Here is a 15751-nt window from a genome sequence, read left to right as displayed (position 1 = left end):
TTTGCGGGATTTTGCTTGAACAACAAGTAAAATGGCGCGAAAACCAAACGCGGGTGAACATCCGGGATATTTTTGGGTGATCGGATCGAGGCTAAAAACACAAACCTCTCATCAAGCTAAAAGGTCCAATGGATCAAATTTTAACCTACCTCATACTTTTTGTTACTTTTTTTTTTTCAATGGAAAATGTAGATAATGTACTAAACAAACATATCCTATAGTTTTAGTTACAATTACTCTACGAGCGCGCGCGCGCGATGGATATGAGATCAGTGATATATAGCCAACGAGGCGCGTAGCGTCGAGTTGGCAATAATCATCTCATATCATAGGGGGCCCACACAATGTGCCTGTGTAGCCGATTGTTATTATCTAGTAAATGCACTGGATTTACCGTTTGCTTCACCTATAGCGATATATCGGTAACTATGTATATAAATCAATGATAAATAAACGTTGAATTACCTTATCTGTGGTATATAGTCGTCCTTTTACCTCAAAAGCGGTTTTTTGAGCGATTTTGAAGGAGTTTGAGTTCGCCGTTGACTGTTCCTTCTTACATATGGAACAGTCAACGGCGAACTCAAACTCCTTCAAAATCGCTCAAAAAACCGCTTTTGAGGTAAAAGGACGACTATATACCACAGATAAGGTAATTCAACGTTTATTTATCATTGATTTATATACATAGTTACCGATATATCGCTATAGGTGAAGCAAACGGTAAATCCAGTGCATTTACTATATAATAACAATCGGCTACACAGACACATTGTGTGGGCCCCCTATGCTCATATCTAACAAGCGCGAGTGGAATAATTCGTTTGTTAAAAACAATCAAGAATTATTGCTAGATCTTGCTGATTTCGCTTTGAAAGAACAACCAGAAGACAATTTAATGGTCACCATTCCTCGGGCGTGGTATAATGGCTCATATACCATGGCCGCTAAGCCAATCAAATCTCTGAAATTGCATTATACAATGATCCAGTTTTTTATAATCATTAGAAGTTAAAAAGTACGATTTTTTGGCCATCCACCTTCGAAGCACGGTCGGATTTTCTCGATTTTCCGATTTAAATAATGATTAAAAAAATGGTGACGTCACTGCTAGCGAGTTGCTCTGTTTTCACCGTCACGTGTTTCGGCATTTCTGGGTCGTTTCTTCATTTGTAACACGTTCCTTGAGGTTACCTTGTTAGCGTTTACTGAGAAGAGGAAGAGAGAGGTGATTCGAATTGTAATGGAGTTAAATGAGGTACTGGCAAAAACACGTGGATGACATAAATATTTTGAACTTTAGCTCGGGCACAAAACGGACCGACATTGTTGAAAAGAATTCGTTACAAATGAGAGAAATGGTTACAGTAATGTACGCAGCTTTAGCAGGATCAGTAGCTTCGAAAAGAAAGCCTGAAAAAATTCAGGCTTGAACCTCAACGCGATTGGAATCCATCGGACCTCTGCGATACCAACTGAGCTATCAAGCCACCGTTGGGAGCTGGTCATCTTGTGAATTCATAACGATATACCAGGAGAGGTGAAGAAATGGAAGAGGTAGAACTATGAATCGGTAACGTAGAGGTCGTAGGTTTGAATCCCCTTCAAGCCAGGATTTTCTTTTTTCAGGCCATTTCTTTTTGCAACTGCTCAAGTTGCGTATGTAACTGGGTTGGTCTTTCTTTTATCCGTAGCCGTTCAAAAACATGAAGTTTTTAGTCAACTTATGGATAACTTGGAAAAGTTATCGCTTGCATTAAGAGTTAAAGGGAATTTCAAGCCTTATTTTTGATAGCTGTCATTTGATTGGCTCAGTGACAAAATGAAAACTGAGATAAAAAGAGTTTCCGCAGAACGCGCGGTGTCCTTAGGAAGTGTGTGAGTAGATTATCTCAGTTGACCTCCAGTGGGTTCTTTAAAGAGTGAAAATAACCCATAGTTTATTGATGATGGAAAGATAATTTAAATTAAAATTGTTCTAAAATGTTCTAAGGAGAACCTTGATATCTGTGGATCGATCATAAGTAAAGATTTAGATTGTACCGTCGGGAGACCTTTTCAGTCAAAAGACGGAGAAAGATTTCTCTTTTAAACAAAATAACCCCACGGCCTAAGACTACAACATATCAGCCGTTTTCAAAGACGAACACGAGAACCGGACAGAAAATCTTTTGGAAGATTGGCAGGTCGTCTACGAATGTCATTTTGGATGTAAAAGTGGTTTGTTTTTGTGACCTTCCTATTATGACAAAAAACAAATCGAAGGGGAAAAATTAGACAACTTTTACGCCGAAAATCGCGCCTGTCCCTTTTTCACACTGCGACGACTTGTCCGAGCAATTTGTTGGTCTAAAAAGTTGTCCGTCTTCTATGTTGTGAAAGCGGGCCAGTCAAAGGACAGAACTGGTCTGGAACGAGGGTGAGCTGGTCAATGGAGGGTACCGATACTGTGAAGACAGCGTGTACTATGGTCGAATTAAGAATGAGTATACCACCCGAAAATCAAGCTACGTTTCTTCAATTCGCTGCCGTTGTCTCCGTAGAGTTCACTACTGCCAGTATCGAAAGCGATTTTGGGAAAACGTGGACCTCTTATTACTTGAACTCCGTCGCGGGCTGAGCCGGGGGCTGTATTCATACAGCAGTGTAATTCTACGCTGTCAGGAATATACCCGATGACGCTGAGAAACTCAACATTTATTGATACTCGAGTTCATTCTTAACTTAGTCCCTTACCTATATTTATCGTATCCTAGGAATTAAAAAAATACATATATAGCTACTTAGGCCTTCCGCATAGCGCTCATTCTCGCCTAATTATATCCATGCTTAACTGAGGGAGCCCATTCCTTGTAAGCCCCGTGGCTTCCCTTGGGCTTCCTCGCCATTAGTGTTTAAATAATCAGTTTTTTTCTTGCTTTTGTACAACTTATGGCAAAACTCTATACTTATTTGTAGATTAAACACAACATTTTTCTGCGACAGGGAATAATAATAACTTCAGTAACTGCAACTGCAAGAACAAATATCACACAGTTTCAGAGTGACTCATTCCTGCTGGTACTACACTGAGTCCTCGGCCACACTATTGCGTTTTGGTTGGAAAACGCACACGAAGGTAAATTTTTCATTCTATTCTTTAACTGCACGCCTTTCCTTTCAATTCACAGTTCCTAGATTATTCGGCTACACTGTACAAGGTGAACAAGTTGGAATTACTGTGAAGTGGTTGCAGAAAGTCCCTTCTATAGAGGTTATTTATACATATTATAGAGAGGTTTGAACCAAAACGAAAGTAATTTCTCTGACCAATCCCAGCAGACGAAAACAGCGGAATGAACCAATCAGAATTCGAAGAAATGCATGTTACCAGCGTCAACGGCGGGAAAATTTTGCGTGTGATGAAACTCTGATTGGTCTTGGTTATTTTCCCATTGGTCCAGGAACTGGCTTGTGCTTGCTAACCAATCACAGAGCGATAGTAGAGCAAAACCAAAGCAAACGAGAAATGCTTTCAACACAATTGAAAACCACTCTAATAATAGCTACGCTACCTAATTTACAATATAATAAAAAACAGTGCAGAGTGATTAGTTCGTTGTTCAGTCAATATCCTCATCCAACAGCTCAAGTGCGTCCATGATATCTGCTTCCGAGGCACGATACAAGAATCGGCGCAAGATCTATCGAGGAAAACAAAGGATAACGAATTAACACACCGATATACGCGTCATGTATGGTTCACATTAGTAGCTAGAGAAGCATACAAAAGCCGCTGCAAACCGTTTTGTTGTGGTGGGCGCCTTGATCTCAGCTCCCACGTTAATAATTCCAGAGGCGGGGGATGATGGAGTGGGGCCAGAGGCGTGAAAAATAACATGACTAAAGGGCTGAAGTACGATCAAAACTTTTAAGTTCCAGACGGCACACAACCTACAACCCCCGTGGGGTACTCCGTCCCCCGATATAAGCCGGCAATATAAGGGTGTGGCTTTTGAACGATTTAATCTGAAACTGTGCTTGGACGTTAAATGTTCTGATCTTAAGTAAGATAGTTTTTCTTTACTTGACTGAAACAATGGTACAGATTTTAAAGCTTTTAAAGAACTTTTTTAGAAACAGAACTATAAAGAAATTACTAAAAGTAAGATATTTCTGTTAGTTACGGGTTCCTTTAGGAAGATCACGGGAAATTGGTGTTATGTCAAAAACTCCAAAATGTTTTTTTTTTATCAACAGAAACCTAAAGGTATTGCTTATTTGTTGTAAATTAACACCCCAGTGTACTAAGACTATCGATGAGTGTCTCCGGCCACAGATGGACTTGGTTAGAATGGACTGCAACTTGAAAAAAGTTAGGCTAACTGATTTCAAGTTCTCCCGTTTTCGTTCCCAAAATACACTAGAGCAGGTCATGAAGTTGTTCCTTTTAAGAATTCAGTTGATTTCTTTTTGTTGATGTTCTAGAATTATTTTGTAACTATTTTGAAGGTGTTGTCACACCATTTTTACGATAAAAGGTCAAAATGCCCGTGACACTTCCCCTTTAATACATCCACTTGAGAAGACTGTCAAGAAACCTTCGGAAAGGTAAATGTGGTTCCGTTATGAGCAAGGAATGTCTTAAAACGCTCAACTAGCACTGGATGGTGATTATTAAATCAAATAAATCAAGATGGCGCAAAAATTGTGATTGAAAAACAACTCACCTCATCCTCAACAGTAAACCCTCTTTTACTGAGTATTCGAACTGAAAGCCCAATAAGCCACCTACGAGGAAAAAGACGTTTTTTTTTCTCAGTATGACTACTGAGAAGTCGAGACAAAAGATAACCTTCGTGCATGATTGAGCAAAAAACGAGAAGTTTCAAGCGATCTGACTTTCACGTGTCTCTCTAATTCTCGCTTGACAATCTCTGAGACGCTGAAAAGGAGGTTCTCGTCGTAATTTAGAGTCATCTGCCTTTGGAATTAACTTTTCTGGAAAGCTGATCACAGACGTCGTTTGGCTCAATATATCAGTTCGATTCTCGCACTTTTGTTTTCAGCTTAGCAGACGCCTTTTCCGCCTTTTGATTTTCACACGCCGCGAAAACAACAGCCGGAAAGGGCGTCTGTTCTCGCAGGTTAATTTCAGCTCTGCGGTTTGGAGAAAAAAAAAGAAAGAAAGAAAGAAATCACGTGATCACAATTTGGCTGACTGTAAGAAATTGTCCTGTTGAAGTCCTCTCTCATGTCCTCGGATACCTTTTCTAAAGTCTATCATGTGTAGAACTGTTTTTTTTTTTCCCTTGTAAGAGCGTTTAATATCTGCAAATTAAAGTGATTCAATCTTCTGCACTCACTGTTACCGCTATATACTGGTTCATCTTGCAGTCAACATAATTTAAGTCACGTGGTTAGACTTTTCTTTCTTGTAACAGAGAGTGTGAGTACGGTATTTATTCGATTAACCACCCACCTTCGAATAAGCGCCCACCCCACCACCCTCCCAACAAACATTTTTGTACTAGCCCAGCGTCAAGTGAGAGGAGCGTTAGTTGTGTTCCAAAATTAGTTTTAGATAGGTAGTCAATAAACTTTTATGTTGTTTTTGTGAGATTTTGCACTTTGTTTTGTCTTGTTGAAGCAAAAAAACCTTGCCATCCTTTGTTTTTTTCTTCTCTAGAAAATCCTCTCTTGCTGAAAATGTTGCGAAAATAATAAGCGTCCACCCTCGAATAAGCGCCCACCCTCGTGGGACCAAAGTTAAATAAGCACCTAGGGTGGTCAATCGGATAAATACGGTATCCCAGACTCTTACATGACAGAAACAAACAAAATAAACTGAGTAGGATCAGCAAAAATAAAACACAAGGAGACTGAAGAACGAAAGGGGAGAGGAATTGGCGGGAGGAGGGAGTGCTTAGAACAGGTTATGTAACAAACATTACACTATAGGTAAGAGGATAAGTTTGTAAAGAAACTGGTGCAGCGTCAGTGGGGAGAAGAAACCAGTGCTTGGTTTTTTCAACAGAATTGTTAAGGTAAATTGGCCACAGTAAAGAGATGAATTCAAGTGCTGACATTTCGAACATTAGCCCTTTGATTCGCTCTAATGAAGGACTAGCGCTCGAAAACGTCAGCAATCAAATTTCTTTACCATGGCCAAGATTTTTTTTTAAACTGTTTTAATCTCAAAATGGGTATGATTAACCACTTTGGCCTGAAGTCCAAATGTGGGCTTAAATTTTGGTATCATGGCCTGAAAATGGGTTTTGAAAGGTACATATATTGCTCTGAAATAGGCTCAGATTTTGGAGGGCTGGGCTGCACAGCCCACAAAAACTTTGCAGGAACTTAACCCTAACCCTAACCCCCCACCCCCTTTCAGGCTTGGATTCCCGCTTTCTCAATCACTACTCACCTCAAAATGTCAATATCGGTCACGTCTTTATCCTGCAACCATTCCACAGGTGCCCACAGTAGTAGAGCCAACATGATGACTGCTGTGTCAGCGGTGATTCTTTCAGAAGGGTCTCTTTTCAGGAGGAGAGATACCACTCTCCCCACCCCTGCTGGGGCCCTGTCATGTGCAAGAAGTGAAAGAGTTAAGAGACATCCACATCGAGGAGGTTTATTTGTATCTAAGTGGCAATGTTTAGAAGGGATACCACCAGGAAATTATCCTCATACAAGTATTCCAATAACTTACTGGAATATTAAATACCCAAGTGATGAAAACCATTGCTTGATAGCACAATCTGCCGTTAGTTTGATATTTTAAAACAAAATTAAATGAAAAACCGAGTTCATGAATAGATTGCCATGGCAAATTTAGCAAAAATGGGAAGTTTTATAGAGATCTGATCACAAAAATATGGAAATATAAAACTTTGAATTTTACGACTTTTACATTGGTAACCCCCATTCCACAAATTTCTTTGTTAAAACCACAATTATTTTGGTTTTTACAAAGAATTTTGCTTTTATAATTTCACATAATAATTATAATCTCCATGAAATTTCTGTTAAATTAAGTATAGGAAATACACTTCTGAACTCCTTTTTTAACTTTATCTAATAAAAAGATGTCACGCAAACCACCTTTGCGACATAAATAAAGGAAAGAATGTAACTTCTATCAAAGTAGCCTGCAAAAATGAGCAAAATGGACTGTCTGAATAATAAGGAATTAATTGCCATGGTTAAAATACCCAGGAGGTTTGGAGAAGGCACCAACTACTGTTTTACAACAGAAACAAACATTGCCATTTACATGACTGGAATCTTAAGATTCCCAGACCAAAGGTGTATGAAATGAACTTTGTTTTCTTACTTATCGAGCGGTGGAAGCTGCTGATCTTCGTATGTTTCACTGTTCAGTCCATCTCCACCAAATGGATTTTTATCACCAAAGAGTTCGTAACTGATAGCGCCTGCTGCCCAAGCTGATTGGGAAAAAAAAATGAACAAACAAAATTAAGAAAAGAGAAAACAATGAGATCATCAGATTTGAATTTCATACAGAGTTACAGAGAGTGAACATGAGAATTCGATGAAGTTAGATAGAAACCCGGGAAAGGATTCATATAGCCATCTTTACAGAACAAGATCTCGCCTAGGCACAGTTTGATTGCAAAAGCCTATTGTTTGGAGAACAAACTTAGTCTTCATCTTAACCTAGGAAAGCTACATGAATTTGGCCACACTGGTCTGGTAGATATGATACCCCCAATCCCTCCCCTCAATGCACCCAACTCCACCTTCAAAGATGACTGACTGCCTCTGGGCCAAATTGATGATGCCCCCTGACCTGTACTGTGAGATGTATCTTAACCATCGTTTCTACACAACAGGCTCTTGTATTAAATCAATATTTGGGACACATCTAACTCTTAGAGGCATTATGAATCTGGCCCTGAACCATTCTATCCTATGTAGTAGTCACTGCTACTTGTCGATGCTAACCTTACCATCAGATCTAGTGTAATCAAGGACAGCACCAGGCTCAAGAGGATTAGCACAAGCAATCTTAGAGAAAACAGTCACATTAGAACAGAGTTTTATACATTCCAAGCATTTAATTAATTAAACAATTGACATGGTTAGCAATCATTCTGTTTGAACAGGCCATACAAGAGATTTGTGTAAAAAGAGACCCTGAGTGAAAAGACCATAAGGTGGAATTTTGAATGAAAGTGCACCAAAAGTCTAAAACTTAGATGCAAAGATCCTTCTAAAATAAGCCCTCTCTAAAGGTAATTCATGTATTATTCAAGTGTGTTTCAAACTTAAACAGGAAATTCCGGTATAAAAGGGACCTGGCCTTTCCATTCTGCCCTTCAGTTATCAATCAACCATCAGAACGTAAATAACTGTCAAACAAAAAGTGTCTTTTTCTACGACCCTCACTGGTAAAATTGGCTTGGTTTTTGGTATTTAAACGCTGTTAACTGAATTAGAAACTGATTGCTGTGGTGATATTATGAGATTTTGAGTAATTTCTCAAAGGATGCTCATGTCAACAATGTGCCACGACTGAACAGCGTCTAAATTTTCATTTCAAACCCACAAAGGTGTGAAAGGGAGGGGGGCTTGCCCTTTTATAGCTGCAGAACTTCTTGTTAAGAGCAAAATTCCCTCCATTAAAAAGTCTCTCCCCTTCCCCACCAGGAAGTAAGTCCTCCTTGAAAATAAGCCACTTTAAATGACTAAGCCCTGCGCATTAATATTCAGGATTTTACAATACCTCAGGAGCCATGAGGGCACTGTTTCCTCCCCGATCAATCTCCCCTGTGATGAATGGAAGTGTCAACCCCCATCTTTTGTCAGCTAAGCAGCATCCAAAGTCAGCTATCACCAGCCGAGGGCATGGGTCACTGGTGCTTTCATCCAGGAGCAAGTTATCAGTCTTGAGATCCCTGTGTGCGACGCCATGTCTGGTCAAGTGGGCGATACCTTCAAGCAGCTGAAGCAGGAGTAATGTGCCTACTCGTCCATCTGGGGTTGTGCTTGATGCTGTGTAAGCTTCAACTGTTCTGCTGTACCTGGTATTAATAAAACAAATGTCAGTCAGTACAGCTGAAAACATTGAAGAACTTTCTGGTGTAAGCAAGAAAGGATGCTCACTATATACAATATAATGTACATACAACAACATTATTCAATATTTCTTCTGGAGCAACTAAAAGGGTATAATTTGCTGAATTAACTAATGCCATGATTTACATTGATTAGGGAGATTAATTTATTCATTTAGCATGCACGTGTGCAGTATGTAACATCAAATTATAGTTACCTGCCGGGTGAATAAAAACAAACAAACACTAGTTTGCTGAATATATTGGGCCAAATGTTGAAAAGGGTAGTTTGTACAAGACGAAGCTGTAATAATGCATGATACATTAATTTTATACTTTGTACAGAAACCATTGACATTGTTCCTATCAACAAGATTATTAAATATTCTAATACATGACTGAAGTCCTCACATGTACATATTTTCCATCAAAGTCCATTTTGACTCTTTGTGATCAATCACTAACCTTGGCATCACTAGAAACATGGTGCGATTCCTGGCAAAGCCTCCTTCACCATACCGTGAAGGCAATGCTGCTGGATAGCTACTGATAGCATCTGGAAGACACGGAACATCATCAGCAAAGGCACAGAGCACTGGTGAAATGTTAGGATGTTGTGGCAGGCTTGTGTAGGCTGGACCTGTGAAAGACATTCATGATTCAGTCTTGATATGACATGCAACAGTTTACTGAATAATTGAAGGGCTCAATTGAAAACTAGCTACTCTAAGTGGAAATTTGGATGAGAAATGGACCTAAATTAGCTCTAAATATTTGACCAACAGACTCATTGTCATATTCAAGCACAGTTCTGTGTCTATATTTTGATCTTGCAGGTTCATGTAAGCTTGAACAAGCCTTGAACAGCCTATGACTTTTTAAAATTAAATCAGGGGAAGCAATAAAATGTCTTAGTCCATAAGCTAATTCTTGAAATTTTAGACTAAAGAAGAAAACATGATGATCAACATGTTTGCCAAACCAGAAGTTATTTGGAACTGTTGGAATTTTCTAGACAAAATTTAATTTGCACTAAACATAGTTTTAAATCCACAATACTATTTACAAGGCTAAAAAGTTAGAAAATATTAAAACCCGGAAATGTTTTCGACTGATCAAGTCATCCTCAGGAATCGATGTGCAAGTTTAGGTTCAGTCAAAAGTTTGGGAAAAACATGCACACTGATCAGATGCTCCGACTGCTACGACTTGGAAAGAAGTGCCCTTTGTCAAGTATCGCCATTCTAAAACACTTCAACAAATTAACACAAAATAATGAAAAACTTTTGGAATTAAGGACGGTGCCTACTAATACCGAAGTATTTTTGTGAGGTTTATGACTATGCGGGAAAAGCAGATCTTAGCAAGGCCTATTGGAATCCAAAAAGAGAATTGGGGGTAACCACGCATTTTTCAGAGAAAATTAAGCAACAATATCTCTAAAAAACGCTATATTATAAAGCAATGTATGGGATTTTTTCCTAAATTGAACCTTAATTATCTCTGAAAAATGCATGGTTACCCCCAATTCTCTTTTGAGATACCAAGAGCATTTGGTAAGTTCTACTTTCTCAGCATAGATTTAAACCGCGCAAAAATATCCCTGTATTAGTAGGCACCACCTATAGGAAATCCAAGTATCTGGAGATGCGCACAACGTACGTGCAGTAACAATAGTGGGCACCGTCCTTAACATCAAGCCAAATAAGAAGACTCAGAATCAACCAATTTTGGAAACAACTCATTAAGTACTTCATGCCCATTAACCTGCTTCAGAAGTATTTTGCTGTTTTTCCACGGAAAGAACTTGGCACTCCTTTGCAAATTCCTGCAGAAAAAAGCAGCACATTTATTTTAGTTTTATCTATAACTAGTTCAACTTCCTTTATCACCATTCAAGTGTTAAATAACTAGTAATCAATAACTATAACTTACAAACACAGATACATTGTGGGTTCATTGTTGTGTTGGTTGTTTTGTGTCTTTCATGCAGAAAAATGTGACAAATTTTGGTGTCAGGGATGCCAATTAGCTCCCCTAAAGATTCTTTTGTTTGACATATTTGACGTGACTTTGACTTGTGTCCCGCTAGCATTTGTGTCAACAAGTCCTATGTGTCATTGAACATGCTCTCCCAATCTCTGATTACTACTAGACCTGTAGTATTATAAAAATTTGTCATCATATTTATCTCAATCATGGCTCATTCACTATTACGCCTGGTTCACATGCCCATTTACTACAGTCACAGGCAGTATAAAAATACCATTAGCTGCACCAAGTGTGACTTTGTGATGATAAAACCTGATCCAATATTGGGTATGAAACATGGCATGTTTAATGTTGACAAACATTTGAAGTTTGAGTTGACAAATGTTTGAAGTTTGACTGGCCATTACTATATATATAACTGCAAATGACACATCTTGAAATGACTCAACTTTTTAAGTTGATTTTCCAAATAAAGTGCATATTTTATAAGTTGAGTTGGTCCAAGAATATGAAACACAGTTTTATTATTACTATTAATAATACTATTGTTATTTTATAGGGTATGAAGCAAAACCTCATGACTCACTTTGTGCAGTGAGCTGCTCTTAGAACTTGCTCCAAAGTTGAATAACATTTTCACAGCATACTGTTGAGAAAAAAATGTCACTTGACACATTAATATGCAGTTGAAAAAAAGTTCAAAAATGTTACAAACTGATCCCTACAATATATAATTATCATTTGAAATTATTAAAATTTATACTTACCTCATGCTCCTCATATTTAGCTGCATAAACTGCAGAGTTGGAAGAATTTTCACCAAGTCTTTCACCAACTTCATAATCTTTAAGTTTAAGCTGAGAGAGCAAAGGTTGCCCATCATTTTCTTGATGCTAGAAATCAAATATGTTGTACAAAAATGTAAAAATGGTATCCAGGGAGTTTGTTTATAAGACAAAGTGCATGAACAGTGACAGTCTAAAAGTCTGAAATCATAACATGATGAGAAACATCAAATTCACATCTTGAATTTGCTGTTTTACCTCTGCTGCATGGTCTGAAGTCCAAAGAGCTTCTTGGATCCACTGACGCAGTGTTCTGAACTGCTCCTTCTCTTGCACATCTTTAGGAGGATTCACATTGCTACCTAATTTTATACACAGAGAAAATTTAAGGTGATTCCACTAAAAAAAAGGAGTATTTAAAATTGTCTAAGACTTGGTCCAGTTCATGACTATGTTATGAACATTACAAAAATGAAATAAAAAATGGGGGTCACGGTGCTCGTTTTTGTACAACCTGGATGGCTATTATAGTAAATAGATGACCCACGAGGTTTATATTAGGAACGCTAGTAATCAGAAAAGGGAACTATCATTTCTAGAAAAATTAATTTCTTGCATTAAAATATCGAAGCAGTTCAACAAAACTTACTTTAATCTTACATAACAAACTATTTTAATTGAACTGGAATTAAGAAATTAAAGATTTTGCTGCGTGTGCAAGTAAGCAGCACTACCTAAACATGTGCTTTTTAAAGCATTCAAATAAAAATATCGCAAAGTAGAGTATTAAACTTTTCTTTAAATCGCGATATATGGTGGTCAACTGCATGACATTTAAATTAATGCATTAAAAAATGGGGGTCACCGTGCTCATTTAGAAGAAAAGGACCATTTATTTTCCTGCCGAGCTTAACCTCAAGGAAATCCTGTAATGTTGTGTGTGTGCATGTTCGTGCTAAATGACATGAAAAATTATGCGCAGCAAGGATGCGCAATGCAATTCAGTGGAATCACCTTAAGTCAGGAGACCAAGGAACAGTCCACTTTTAAGAGGTGATTAAAAAATGTACAGTGTTTGTACAGGACCACAACAGTGTGTCTGCTTCAATGGAGATATCCATTAGCAGAGATGCAACAGTTTAGTAATTTCGATTGCAGACCTGGCATTCCCCTACCCAATACAACATACATTTCCTCCACCCCTCCACCCCCCTCTAAAAAAAAGCTACTGTAAAAGGTCATCTTCATCAACTGTCACACATTTATTATGATTAAATTAAACATCCTGATATTCACTGATATCTTAGTCCTGAAATAAGTTAAAAATGAAGGGTATACAGTCCATGTAATACTCACTAGCATATGCAAATCCAAGAAAGGCAAACACAGGTGCCTTGGGACCACAGCCTCTCATTAGGCGTGAAGTTGCCACTCCTGTTGACAAATAAATTGTAGCAATTGCATCAGTATTTCAAAGGGATTTTTGGATCTGGATGCCCATGATCAAACAACACAGCAGCTGATCGGTACCAAGGCAGACCACCGAGGGAACAATTTCTAGTCTGAACGACAAGGATCGAAATCCTCCAATCAACAACAGCCTAAGAGAGGATTAAAATGCACCAATCTTGAAACACAAACCAAGGTGCTACTTATACCACTAGGCAATCAGTTGACACCATCGCATGATGAAGACCAGCAGTATAACGGTCGAAACGTCACGATTTATATCTATGTGACTCAAGCCGCTGTTACATGTTGAAACTTTTAGCTGAAACTTGTGTGCAACGGCAAACAAGACCAGTTTCACAAAGTGGTGTTGCACAGTGAAAGTCTTGTTTTTCACCAGTACGACTGTTGCGAGCCATTGCAGAAGTAGAAAGCGGTTCTAATTTTCGTGAAACTTGTCTCGCATAGGCAGTTCGATAAAGTTTCATGAAACCGACCATGTTTAAACACGATGCAACACCTGCTGAAACTTGTTTCGTAGCGCCGTTGCACACAAGTTCCAGCTAAAAGTTTCAAGGTGTTACGGCGGCTTCAATCCTCAGGCAAACAATTAACATCAGCTATCATTTCAAACCACGATGCCGAACACCTTACATAATAATAATAATAATAATAATTGCCCCCGCAGGGTTTTGGCCCAGAGGCCAAAACCCGAGGAGGCACCCTAGGATTCCCCGCGTGTATACATATAAGGAATTTCAAAATGTAAGAAAGTAAGTACTGTAAGTAAATTTGTTAGTATGCGAAAAAAATCTCGATTTTATCAAACTAGGCGCGCACTGTCGTCTCGGGTAATATTTCAGCAAGCGCGCAAGGTGCTGTCGGGTAGCCGTCATTCTGCAACCACGAGGTCTTCGAGCAGCGTTTGACGGTCTTGGGAGGAACTGTTTGCGTTTCGTCGTCCTCTAGCAGCATTTCGAGTTCTTTTTAGCAGTGTTTCAAGGTCTTGCAACCACGAGTTCGCATTTCGCCATCATTTAGCAGCATTTCAACCACGAGTTCGCGTTTTGCCATCTTCTAGCAGCCGTGTCAAGGTCTTGCAACCACGAAGTCACGTTTCGCCATCTTCTGCATCTTTAGCAGCCTTTCAAACCACGAGTTCAAATCTTTGAGCAGCGTTTCGCAGACGATCGCAGAAGATGGAACCATGTTCTATCTCTTGCGATCGTCTGCGATCTTCTGCGATCAATTGTGATTGTGCGATCATATGGAAACCAAAGTTTCGAGTTCTCTCCCACGATTCAACGCTCGTGTGTTCCGACGATTGTAGGAACGGTCTACGTTATGAATGTGTTTATTATCGCAGCCGCAAAGATTTTAACGACTGCGATTGTCTGCGATCATATGGAAACCAGCCTTTATATCAACTGATTTATGGATAATATATTGCAAGTAATTATACATACAATACGTTGCTGTTTCACAAAACAAAACTGTATGACTGTAATAGATTTCAATGTCAAATTTACAGATAAATATGCTAACCAGTTACATGGATGTTAACTTCAATAAATATTCAAACGTTTCTTTTTTAAAATTCGGATGCACAGTATTTATATCCAGTAAAAACCATATACAGGTGTTAAACAGATCTTCAAAAGCGGGGGCAGCTCTAGTGAAAACTATTACTAGTAATAATAATAATAATAATAATAATAATAATAATAATAATAATAACTGAATAAATTTTATTTGCTAATTACAAGTTGCTACGCATACATGTAACCTTTTAAAGCTCTAAATTACTGTTCATTAGGTAACCTGGAATCAAATTTAATATCACTTCTGCGCCTTTTTAAACTCTAACAGTAAGACAAAACTTGGAGTAATAAATAATGAAGTTAACTCACTTCGTAAGAAGGCTACCTGTGTATTTGTAAAGCATCCTGCGCTAGCGGTGAGGCCACCCCATAAACGCCTACTAGCTCGGCTGGTGCAGAGTGCAACTGCAGTACTGTTAACGTCCCTGAATTCACCACTTCTACTAAGGCCTGGTTTTGCGGGAACTCTTGCTGATGCTTTGAAAGCAGTACAACAATAACTTATAAAGCTCAATGTTGATCAATCGTTGCACAAACACACGACAAATGACCTGATGATTTCTTACCTTTTAAATCAGGAAGCTGCCTAAAAACCAAACGGAGCAAGGAACGGCCAAGTCGGGTGATGCCCGACATTTGCTTTCGTTGTCCTAAAAATCTTCAACACCGTCAAATATTTCCCAACACAACAACAAACTTCTACATGACGATCAAATGATTAGTCAGCATAAATTATTTAATTTCGCGACGCCTTGCTTGGCCTGGCTACTAAGCTCTTAGAGTGGTTACCAAGGACCCTAATCAAGTTAACTCCATGTAAGACTACATGAGTGAGTACTTTTCTGTGCCAATAGCCTGGGGA

General features: G+C 38.7%; 1 protein-coding gene across 2 annotated transcripts; it reads right to left on the bottom strand.

Moving 5' to 3' along the window:
* Nucleotides 1-2676: 2676 nt before the first annotated feature.
* Nucleotides 2677-15650, bottom strand: LOC146488386 (serine/threonine-protein kinase Pink1, mitochondrial-like). 2 transcript variants are annotated; one of them, XM_085117055.1, is made up of 14 exons: nucleotides 15456-15650; nucleotides 15199-15360; nucleotides 13196-13273; nucleotides 12098-12201; nucleotides 11822-11947; nucleotides 11641-11700; nucleotides 10830-10890; nucleotides 9528-9702; nucleotides 8732-9029; nucleotides 7956-8013; nucleotides 7319-7430; nucleotides 6407-6565; nucleotides 4710-4770; nucleotides 2677-3683 (listed from the first exon to the last, which is right to left on the bottom strand). In XM_085117055.1, the coding sequence occupies exons 1-14, from the start codon at nucleotides 15523-15525 to the stop codon at nucleotides 3603-3605; spliced, it is 1605 nt and encodes a 534-aa protein (XP_084973181.1). In that variant the 5' UTR covers nucleotides 15526-15650; the 3' UTR covers nucleotides 2677-3602. The 2 variants fall into 2 exon arrangements, with proteins under 2 accessions (XP_084973181.1, XP_084973172.1); XM_085117046.1 differs by having other exon boundaries at nucleotides 15199-15366; nucleotides 15456-15649.
* Nucleotides 15651-15751: the final 101 nt, after the last annotated feature.

The sequence above is a fragment of the Pavona decussata genome, unplaced genomic scaffold, assembly GCF_977016875.1.
Source record: "Pavona decussata unplaced genomic scaffold, jaPavDecu1.1 SCAFFOLD_9, whole genome shotgun sequence".
In the NCBI taxonomy this organism is placed as follows: Eukaryota; Metazoa; Cnidaria; class Anthozoa; order Scleractinia; family Agariciidae; genus Pavona; species Pavona decussata.
This window is presented reverse-complemented; position numbering and strand designations above follow the sequence as displayed.